The sequence below is a fragment of the Amphiura filiformis genome, chromosome 16, assembly GCF_039555335.1.
Source record: "Amphiura filiformis chromosome 16, Afil_fr2py, whole genome shotgun sequence".
Taxonomy (NCBI): Eukaryota; Metazoa; Echinodermata; class Ophiuroidea; order Amphilepidida; family Amphiuridae; genus Amphiura; species Amphiura filiformis.
In genome coordinates, this window is record NC_092643.1 from 20,667,028 (window position 1) to 20,679,068 (window position 12,041).

Sequence of the window (12,041 nt, forward strand, 5' to 3'; positions counted from 1 at the left end):
TTCCATAACGCAAAAAGTATCATTTATTACCACTGCAATTTTAAAATAAGGTTGATTTTCATTGAAACTAGAATGCAAAGCAAATTTATTCATCCCTATCCGATGACCCAAAAATAATTTTCAAAAGTCTAATTTGCGGCGGTAACGACCAATTAAAGTTGCATCATTCCGCAACATGCGGAATGATGCATAATTCATAATGTGCCCGTTTGAAAAAAAATATTCACAATTTTGGGTTAGAACTTTCTGAAATGCATTGCACAGAATTATCTTTACAGTAATTGATGTTTCAGCATTGCCTGAACCATTGTAAGTGACATAACTCCACAAAACCCCTGCATCATTCCATAACGCCATAAGGATTCATGGATTGCAAGGATTTTTTCTTTAAATTTACGATAAAATAAAAACAGTGATGATTATTTCTTGATAGATGGTGATAGTTGTTATGTTACATCCTATGGCTAACACCCAGTGCTAAATTTCACTTCCAAGAATTTTAGACTAGCAAAATGTTGACATAATTTTAGTTTCAAAATGTGACCATGCAACACATGTTATCTGATTAAAAAAATCGGTGATAAATATTTTTGGATAAATATTGATATTTGTCAGCTAACATAAGTAGCCAAGTATATAAAACACAATTTACTCAAATTTATTGATCTATTTATGTTTATTTTCAAACATGGACTGCTTTTCATTTTCCATGGGATTTTACACACAGCATCATTCCATAACGCTCCTTGCATCATTCCATAACGTGACCTAGTGTCGGAAAATTTGGCATAAAGAGACGATGCCCAATTTTTTTTTAAATCGATACTGACAATTGTCAGTTTACATCCTAAGGTTTAGATTAAGTGGCAAATTTAATATCTCAGATTACTAAACTCACAGAGTTTGTCAAAAATGTTTTAGTGCAAAAAATACTGGTCCTGTGCGCATCATTCCAAGAACGCTTGAACTTTGCATATGCAAATTAGGAAATTAGGGTGGTTTGGAAAAGTTTCTCCTACTTTAATCATTCACTAACCAAAAATACTTTAACATTATGCTATTCACTTTGTGCTGTTAATACATATTTGGCTGCTGCATCAAAAAGAAATTCGTACAAAGGCAGTTTGCATCATTCCGCAACGCTTGGAATTGCCCAGATACCCAATCAAACCAGGTACCATTGGTTAAATTTTGTCATCGATTAATCTTTCTATCTCTTATTATGTAAAGAACAATGGGTGATAAAGCCTACTCATAATTGGAGATATTCAACATGATTTCTTTTCTTTAATAAAAATGGTATATGTCTAAAAAGAGTCCAGCATCATGCCTATGTTATCGGTTTATAAAGCTGCAAAAACCGTGCAAGATTCTATACTTTTATTCTCGAGATATTTGGAATTATGTAACAATACCTCAGTTTGGCGCGAGATTTTCTTGACTACTTTTCACCATAAATCAGGCAGTGCCCATACGCTATTGTGTTTATGCTAATGCCATTACGCAATCAAGCATTCAGCATCACTTTTACATATTTGTTTTGAAAGACAAAAGTACAAACTTGAATTTAGCGTAAGTAACAGAGTGCCAAGTCATGCATTAGCGGAGATACACCATAGTTGCGGGAACTTATTGACCAGCCCTCGTAGTTAGTTGAATTTTTTAAGTAGCTGCAGGTTGCTATCATAAGACCAACTCATTTTGAATGATGTTTTTTTTAACAACGAATATAATTTAAAAAAAATTCTTTCATCATCATCGTGATCATCATGATCATGATCATCATGATCATGATCATGATCATCATCATCATCATCATCATCATCATCATGAAGACCTATATGATTCCAAGCCTTAATAGTTTGATACTTGGTACTTTTCATAAGTAGGCCTATTACAATATTATTTTGGAGTGCCTATATTATACCAGGTTGGACATCAATTTAATACAATAGAAGAAGGACAAAATTGGTAAAGATATAGCATCAACCATAGTAAATATTTGACACGAAACAATAATGCATGCAGTATTAAAACTGAATTTCCGGATAAGATGCATATAATATTGCTATATCTTCTACTTAAATAATTATAAATATTGTACCAACAGATAACTTCATGTGAGATCTGAGAAGACTACTGATATCAGCAGTAGATAGCATGTTGGTTGCTTTCCTTTTTAGGGGAATCACAGATTCCTTTCCATTAGGCTTACAGTTTTACCCTTTTTGGGATGCAAAGAAAAAATCACGAGTATAAAACATAGACGTATCATTCATACAAGTTGGACTCATAAAAAGTCAAGTGGAAATAAAATAATACATAAAAGACACAAAAAACAGATACAATATTCTTGTATCAACTTTGTGTACGGTATAAGCCAAGCACAAGACCGCGGGTCCAGGCTAGTCTTTGCGCCGGGAACATTGCGATAATGAGACGGCAACCTTGTTAGTACGGTGAACCGTGAGGACCACAGCTTATGTACATCTACCTCCAACAGCCTATACAATTAAGTCGCTGGTTGAAAGGGACGAGGTTGTCAAGCGTTAAGCCTGCAAGGCCACTAAGACTAGGTTGAATTTGCGTTGAAGAAATCCGGCTAGAGTTAAGACTCGGGCTTCGAGAGCGGGCTAGGCTTAGTAGCCTCAAGGCCACCTTAAGACTACGGCTTAATAAGACTCCTGTCGGGAAACTCGCCCTAAAAGTCTTCCCGGACTATACCCCCCCCCCCTCCGGAATATCATACCACTTTAAAATATAAATAGGCCTAATGACACGATGAATTCAGAGTGTACCATGAGGCCTTCAGATTCGTAGCTTGTTACATGAATCTGATTGGATACTCGTTAAGTAGTTTTGTGAGAATATAAAATACCAATATCCCCACCAATATACAGCATAATTTATCCAGACATACTGCAGTTACTGTCCGTTTTCCTATACACAATACACAGTGCTCTTTCCCATTGACGCGTGACCTCTACAAATAGCCTACGTTAAAAGTATGGGGATATGCCTAGTTAACGTCGCTGTGTGAAAAATAACCGGCCAATATTAAGTACTCTTCTAAAGTTCTAGAAAATATAGTTTTGTAACATGTCCTAAATTTTTAACTAATATAGATGTTTGGAAATATGCGTATTTTGGTGTTTTAGTTAATGTTATAGGTAATAGTACATTGCCTAGTTAACGTCGCTGTGTGAAAAATAACCGGCCAATATTAAAAGTACTCTTCTAAAATTCTAGACAATATAGTTTTGTAACATGTCCTAAATTTTAGCTAATTTAGATGTTTGGAAATATGCATACTTTGGTGTTTTAGGAAGTCTATTTAATCGACAGATAACACCAAAAAATATGAAGAAATTATTTCCAAACCGTGTTAAGTCTGCAAACCACCATGTTTCTCATTTTCAAGAACGCTGGTTAACAATAAGCACGTATTGTCTCATTTTAAGTAAACAAAGACCACACACAATTGTTCTCTAGCGCTAAGCTTTATAATCGTTCACCCAACTGAAAGTATAATCCCAGCTCATTGCTCCATTGTACGTGTAAAGCAGAAAAATATGTTGTGTGTATTTTACCAGAGAAGATATGATTTAATCAGTTGAGCTGTTTTCAATGAGTGTTATCTTGGTTTAATAGCTTTTAATGGGGTTTAAGTCCTGCAAAGGTCGAATTGAATTCTACTGTAGACATGACTGCATCATGAGGCACCGTTATGCAGTAATTCACATCGTATTTTGTTCCGAATTTGGCACCTAAAGTTGATTATCGTGTCCCGATATCGTGTGCCCTTTCCATGCTTTCTACTGCAAATATAATTTCCTAAAGTAATCCAGAGAAGGGAAAACTCACAAATCTACCAGCAGGGGTAGTAAATAATGTGAGGAATCTATAAAGGTCCTTGAAATACATGATATTTTCGTCCCAGATTTTCGTCTCCCCGTTTGCCCACTGAACTATACCCATCATAATTCAAGCAACATTTACATGACGTCATTAATTAATATGCATGGTTTTTTTTATCTAAACGGTATTTTACATAGAAGTACATGGCTATGTTTAAATCACATCTAACACGTCATGAAATATATTTGCATAACATAGTGACACTCTAGGTTTGGAGTATGCTGTAAACATTTATATCGGGAAATTTCGGCACTGGAATAAACTTTTTTTCGGAATCGGAGTTTCGGCAGATTCATTTGAAAAGCGAATGGTAGTACCCTAAATACGTTACAAACGATTTTAAAACTACCCCTTTTCATGAAAATCACCGTTTTTTGCCCCCTTAACGTGTCACGTGCGTAACATGCCCCGCCAAGAAAAAACACCCCTTTTCACGCATTTTTTTGGTCACGCATGCTTACAGCAATATATTTGAGTGGCCCCCCCGGGGGTCTTCCATGCTATATAGGCATGAGAATTTTCAATTTTAAAACTGAATTCAGGTTTTTTTAGTCAAAATTTTTCCAACTTTATTTCATTTCAACTTGTTTTTGGTACTTTTTCTCAATTTCACACCCATTTTCAGTTCTTTCAGTTTTTTTTGGAAAGTGCAGTCTCATGCCTGGCTTTAATATATAGCCCGGGGGGTAACCTGAAAATCTGAGTGAAAATCCCTGGATGGAAAGCAAATCATACACAACAGGAGGATAATTATGTTTTGTAAACAAAGTTTCAATGAAATTACTGTCAAACTATTGCCTATATATATGTTTAATGTCAATAAATTTTAGTCCATAACAGCTGTTTTTACATGATTTTAGGAAAAAGTTAAACAAATGTTTCCAAAAAGCACAATCAGAGTCAGTTACGCCCTGATTTTTTTTCATCGCCTAACCAAGATTTGTCACCACCACTAAACATTTTTCATAATAGCTCTAGCCAGTAAACCAGTATCTGTAGAAATTCTGGGGTCTTTTATATAAAAAATGAATGTACAGGCATATACAAGGTGTCCCAGAATGATTTATACCGTGTTTGAACAAAATATCAAAAATATATAGTCAACAGTGTATCTAATCCTAATAAGTGCAATACATTGCCACATATGTCTCCTACTTATTCTGTGACTTTCATGGACATAGCTTGATTCGTTTTCGTGTGACATCGCTATTACTGAAAATGGACGAAAACGGCATGTGTGTAATTTACAGTGCAAAGGCATCATAATGGATCCTTTATCACCATCGTCCAGCCGCACTGTGCAATATATTGGAGAAATCTTACATTCTTTTATAGGAAATACACCAAATTTGGCACAGATGTAGAGCTTACAATGCCAAATAATACTTGATATGGGATTAAGTGAAACATTTCAATATGACATTAGATATTTAGGTTGAAAAACATATTTTTTATGTGATTTTTACCCCAATTTTTACCCAAAAATGTAATTATTACAGAGGATATAACTTCCTCAAGCACCCTCCGCAGTAAATTTTAATCTTCTTCGTCACGTAGCTGTGGGTTTGCCAATATACTGTGGACATAAATGCATGCTGTGACACTAAGGACGAACCTACTCTATACTTTTGTGAAAAAAGCCATCTCTGCCGGCATTTCAAATGATGAAACTCACACACCACAATAATTGGCTTCAAAACTGCCACCAAAGAAAGAATAGTTTAAGGTCACTCAAGCGTAGCAAATCCTTTATTCCATACAAGGATTGTTTCGTAACATCATAAATAAACGACAGATATCGACTATTTAGTAGAAGTAAGAACAGGACACAACAAATATACTGCATAACATTTTCCAAATAACTTCGTGCTGAACGGTTAGTAATTTTACAGATTTTCAAAATTTGCTTTGTCAAAACTTGGAATTCACCATTTTTACGCAATCCTCTCTAACTTCTACTAGAAACGTCCAATTTTTAAAATCTAAAAAATCTGAGAAAGCTAAATATGTGTACAACTTAAGGGCTGGGGTATGAACGTTTGGACAGTATTTATTTTGGGACATTAGAGCACATCAGACATATCGAATTGCATTCTGAATACGAAGAATGTCATTCTGATATCAAATAATTTTGATTTTTGAAATTCGCAATTTCATACACATTTTATGGCAAATCATTAAAATTGATATTTTTGATATTTAACAGTACTTGAAGTAAACTTTATAAATCTGATGATTTATACTTAAAGTGTATGTAGGTGGGATGAAAAGCCGACGATCAATTGAAAATTTTGACCTTTACATTATTGAAGATATGGATTTTTTCCCAAAACACCAAAAAAAATTAGGTCTTTTGGGGAAAAAAATCCATATCTTCAATATGAAAGGTCAAAATTTTCAATTGACCGTCGGCTTTTCCTCCCTGCTACATACACTTTAAGAATATATCATTAGATTTATATAATTTACTTTAGGACTGTTATATATCAAAACTTTGAAAAATATCAAATTTTTATAATTTGTCATAAAATTTGTATTATATTGTGATTTAAAAAAATGAATGAAATTATTTGATATCAGAAAGACATGTTTCAGTATTCAGAATACAATTCGATAGGTCTGAGGTGCTCTCATGTCCCACAAAAAATACTGTCGAAAAGCAGTAAACGCTCATTTTGGATCCCTTAAAATGCAAAACAATATGACCAAAATAAATGCCGTTCATACCTAAACAATTCCATCTTTCCCGGTACAAATCATTCTGGGACACCCTGTATGTGACGTGTCATGTCAAAAGGAGGCACTTTTGGGCAGGACCGTAAATGGAGAAATAGCCAAAAAATCTGCCCGGGGTGATTTTTTCACAATTTTGGTTTGTTGCGGATTTGTGATGTTATTAATGTTTAAAATATTGTCCAAGAGTTTCAGACCGGAATATAACTGGCATCTTGTATTTTTTGAGACATTTTTCAAGGTAATTCCTACTCTCAACATTGTCAATAATATTTTGAAAGGCTGATATATCTCAATTTCCAATTAATACCATAACTTACGAACTCAATATCTTCACTTAAGAATGTCTGATTTCATTGGGGAAAACGACATTGTGAAGCAAAATATCTCTATGTTTAAGATAATGTAAAAACCTCAAAATTGATAACCTGACCAAACAAACATGTCTCCTTTTGACATGACACGTCACATATAGCATGAGAGATGTACAATCCAGCATGAACAAACCTTTTTACAATAGCAGAGAGGTGAGGTCTACTTGTTCTCTGTTGGCACGAGGCAATCTTCAGTAAATGGCTCTTTTCAGAGCCACCAAAAACTTTACAATTAGCAGATAGGCTAGGTCTGCTTGTTCACTGTTCACAAGGGGCAGTCTTCAGTGAACAGCTCTTTTCAGAGCCATCAATTGTTATGAACTCCTGTCATAAAAGCCTATCCCACAAATTGGTACTATTCTTATATTTTTAGTGATATACTAGAGAATCATCAGTCAGTCTAACAACAGTGCTGCACAATGATGGAAATTGTTTCTCTGAAAAATTCAGTTTTAAAATTATTTTTGATATGTATGCACAATACATTTTCTTTTCTTTTTTTATACAGCCAAACTGGTGATCTTCACTACCAATTTCCTGATGGGTAAGTTAAGTACACTGAAAATTTATAATACATGTTAGAGTTGCTGTTTTCTTCCCATCCAGAACAAAACTCCATTACCAGAGCTGAAAAAATGTTTATTTCCTGGGAAGACGGAACAAATTTCCATCCTACAAAGCATGATTTCCCATTATTTTATTATCTCATTTTTTTTATTCATAGATGCAAAATTTTCCTCAACATTATGACTAAATTTACCAGGAAGAAGCTCTAAATTCCCCATTTTTTTCCTGGCATGCCCATTAAATTACCAGACAACCAGCAACCACACTGGTTGCATGCCTGTCAGTGGCGTAGCGTGGGTCATCATATTGGGGAGGGGCACTGACCATGATTGAGGGGGTGGGGGGACCGAGTCTGATTGGGGGGCACAAGCCATTTTTTCAGCAATTTTCCTATGGGATTTTCTAAATTTTGAGATTGATTGGGGGAGCCACATGCTCCTCTGACGCTACACCACTGATGCCTGTTGTCCCTTTCTGGTGTTTTAAAAGCTGATGAATTGGATAATAATTGACATTATTAATGAAAGTTTCTTTTGGCTTCATCTTCAAATTAGTTTGGGGGTATTAAAGGGGGGTAACCCTATTGGTTTTGGATATGGATTGTCTTTAAAATTACATAATAATATCAAATATCTCCCCCTTTATGCTGCTTTGTGAAAAAAGCGAGAGCATTTTCAGCGTAAATGTGAATAAATAGCCAAATTTGCAATCCAATACCTTGTATACGTGAATTGCATTCTGGGTAGGCATGCAACAACAACAATTCCCGTTCAGATGATTTAATGCTGACATGCTGCAATGCCCGGCCCGTATTGAACGGAAAATATTTTTTTTTTTTTTTGTTTTGTTTTTTTCGTACATGTTTCAGAAAAAAAAGGAAACAATATATTTCCCTGCAATATGTACATTTCAAATGAATATAAAAAAGTTTGGGTTAAAATGGAGAGGAAAAAACCTTCCGATACCGGGTTTTGAACCGGTACCTCTCGGTAAAAAAGAACGGCGCGCTAGCCAATTGAGCTATTTCACCAACTGAAATAATCAAGGAATTGTTTTAATTATATACGGCGGACCGTCTCCTCAGCACTTAGCGTAGTCTCCTACACAGCCAGTTTGCGTCGGTCTGACACTCGTCGATCCTCGTGATAGCCACATACAGTCTGGCAGCGAGACTACACTTAGCGTAGTTCGCTTTTTCTCTTCCCATGATCCGAAGAAATTTTTATTGTTTACAAACTGGTAACCTGTAAAAACGCTGTGATTCATGATTTCTCCGAAATACATCGACTTGGAGCGTCAAATTTCAGGATAGTAATGAGAAAAATAGTATCTATTATGTGATACCAAAACCTCATCAACAATGAAAAAATCGGGGATGATGCTGTCGATCGGGTTACGGACCTTTAAGCAGGCACCCAGGCTTTTTACCCCATGGTTGCCCAGTTTTGGTTCCTGATGTTTCCAGTATTTTACACTACAAACTACAGAACCATAGGGCCCATCTTTGGGACCACCGGACCAGGTATACTCAATATAAGGCCTGAATAGGGTTGTAAAGGGGTGGAAAGTTTCCGGGAATTTTGGAAAGTTTCCCGGAAAGTTTCTGGGAATTTTGAAGGCCCCGGGAATTTTGGGAAATTTGAATTATTGGCTTTTATTATGTTTTTAACTTGTATTTTAATATTTAATCATTGAGAAAGCAAATTGAAAGCAAATTTAATCTTTTCACAACATATGCATGATGTTTACTATCAGATAGGTGCTACCAATGAAGAATAGGCCTTACGTTCTTTTACCACAGATTTTCAGTATTAAAAAAACGACAAAGATTTTTTTTATGTGGGACTTTCCAAGTCCAGCATCTTGCATATTTTCATCCTAAAATGTTGCACATTTTCATCATAAAATGTTGCATATTTTGGGAATTCCCAATTACCATTAGGCCATGGGCAATGCATTTCTAGTTTCCTCTTGGAGATCTTGAAAAGGGGATGAGGTCACATTTCATTATTCATTATTTGGCATCATTTCATTATTTGCTATTTGTAGAGGATTGGATTCAAACATAAAACATGTTCCAAATGTTACTGCAGCATATCATAGGTTCATTTTGCTCATATAGTGAAATAAAAATCGGAAAGTCATGAGGATTTTAAATTTCCATTATTTAGCACACACTCTACCGCTACTGCAGCAAAACACTGCTAAAATGCTTACAAGGATGAGACAAACATAACTGACTAAACACTTTCATAATGACATCAACTTCAATAAAATTGAGATTTAAATGAAAATAATGAAAGTTTTGGCCAGTTTTGAAAAATGACAAGCGCTCCAAGAGGAAACTATGAATTCATTGCCGGTGGCCTTTCTTATTAGGTAATAGTTCATTGCTATTTCTTAACCAAAAATGTATGCAGTTGAGATTTTTCAATAGCTTTGAGTCACTGAGACAAACATTCCTATTTATTTTGCCTTTAGAATATGGGAGTCATTTTGATTGACGATGTAACTTGCCATGTCATATAATTGACTTCCTCAATCAAACCTCTTCAAATTGCTATAAAAATGGAAAATTTTCTTATCATTTTCAGATATCATTTTGTTAAATATTTTAACAGCACATGTGATACTATATTTCTTGAATAATGAATATGAATGCTGTAAAATTTATGTTTTGACATCGAAACATAATTGGCGATTATTTTCTTTGATAAAAATGGATATTGATCATTCTTGAAGTTCTTTATTATGATTGTATGCTCTTATAAATTAGTCCAATACCCTAATCTACACAGTGATTCCCCTGTTTAAACTTTGATTTTTAGATTTGAATGAAAATTCCCGAATATTCCTGAAAATTCCCGAAAATTCCCGTTAATTCCCGTTTATTCCCAAAATTTCCGGGGGAAACTTTCCACTCCGAATATTCCCCGGAATTTTACAACCCTAGGCCTGAAGGTCACCTTGATTATGCACAATGTATTTAGACCAACAATTTGGCAGTTATGAGGCCCAAAAGTTTTGATAATTCCAGGGGTAAGACTAACCTTAAAACGATTAAAATTAGGGAAAAAATTGACAAACAGGGACGAAAATTTGGCTGTTCCTCCCACAAAAGGCCAAAAAATTAACAAACGGGGACGAAAATTTGGCTTTGCCATCTCACACTAAAAAGCTGGTTACGCCACTGTATGATACTGGTCATCAGGTTTTCAGGCATGAGAATTTTCAGGCTTTTGCCTGAATTCAGGCAGTTTTGTTGTCCAAATTTATGCATTTTTATATTTTTCAGCTTGTTTTGGGCCTTTTAAGACAGAATTCACTCGCTTTTTAATTCAGGCAGTTTTCAAAAATGTCATTCTTATGCCTGGGTTTTCAATATTTTATTAATGTAATGTAGCACAGCCTCTGTACGATGTGCTGTACTCTTATGTATGATGATGATCCAAGATATTCCATCACAGCTACGCTCAGTGCTCGCTCCGCTTTGTGGAACGGGGCTAGTTCTAATGTAATGCATAAATTTGAGTATTGTGAATTTTGCATGGTTTGAATCTAAATTTGACAATTTTTGAGTGAGCTCTTTAAATTAGCTTTGCTTCCAGCATGCACATGTATTTGTCTTGTACTTGATCCAGTTTATTGTATTAATTTCACTGCATACTCTACTATGTTGCTTCATAATATTAATGTAATGCATACATTTTAGTGTTGTGTATTTTGCTGCTTTTAATGTAAATTTGACAACTTTCGAGTGAGCTCTTTTAAATTAGCTTTGTTTCCCGTCATGCATGTGTATTTGTCTTGTACTTGATCCAATTGTATGCACAGAGAACCAGGTAATAAATAAATTAAAATCTAAATTATTTTAGACCACAGGTTAAAGCCATATTATAACATTTGCTGTTGAGGACGCCCTCACTGATTTTTTAATATTCATTTTTTTACACGATTATATTGTACTTTATTAAACCAATATACCCTGCAAATGTCAAGACTCTAGGTGATGTAGTTTTGTCAAAATCCGAGATTTTGAATAAAGCGCTGGAACCGACGTCTTATTATTACGATGGAATTATTAGTCGAACACATACACGATGTTCATAACACACAGTATATGGCGTGCGGGATGGTGATCTACACAACAAAGGGTCGTACCATAACATGACCGAAGGAGTGGTACGTATTGGCGACATGTGCGCTGGTAGTATATTCCAATTTTCTTTGCTTTGCCGTAGTTGTTCGGCTCAAAAATAAAAGGGGATATGACAGTAAAAACTAACATTTTATGGCAAAGAAATGCTAATCTATTTTGTATGATAATGTTATAATATGGCTTTAATTGTGCACACCCGTTATTCGCATCTCTATGTGAAGCTTAGACATTGTGTTCTGGCTTATAATGATAAATGATGTATGGGGGATGGGGAGTCTGTAAACATGGAC

General features: G+C 35.0%; 1 protein-coding gene across 1 annotated transcript in view; it reads left to right on the forward strand.

Moving 5' to 3' along the window:
• Positions 1–12,041, forward strand: part of LOC140135714 (dysbindin-like) — a 222,328-nt gene that overhangs the window by 23,115 nt on the left and 187,172 nt on the right. The window contains exon 4 of the mRNA XM_072157307.1: positions 7,534–7,569. Within this exon, the coding sequence (XP_072013408.1) occupies positions 7,534–7,569 (36 nt within the window). The remainder of the gene's footprint in view (positions 1–7,533; positions 7,570–12,041) is intronic.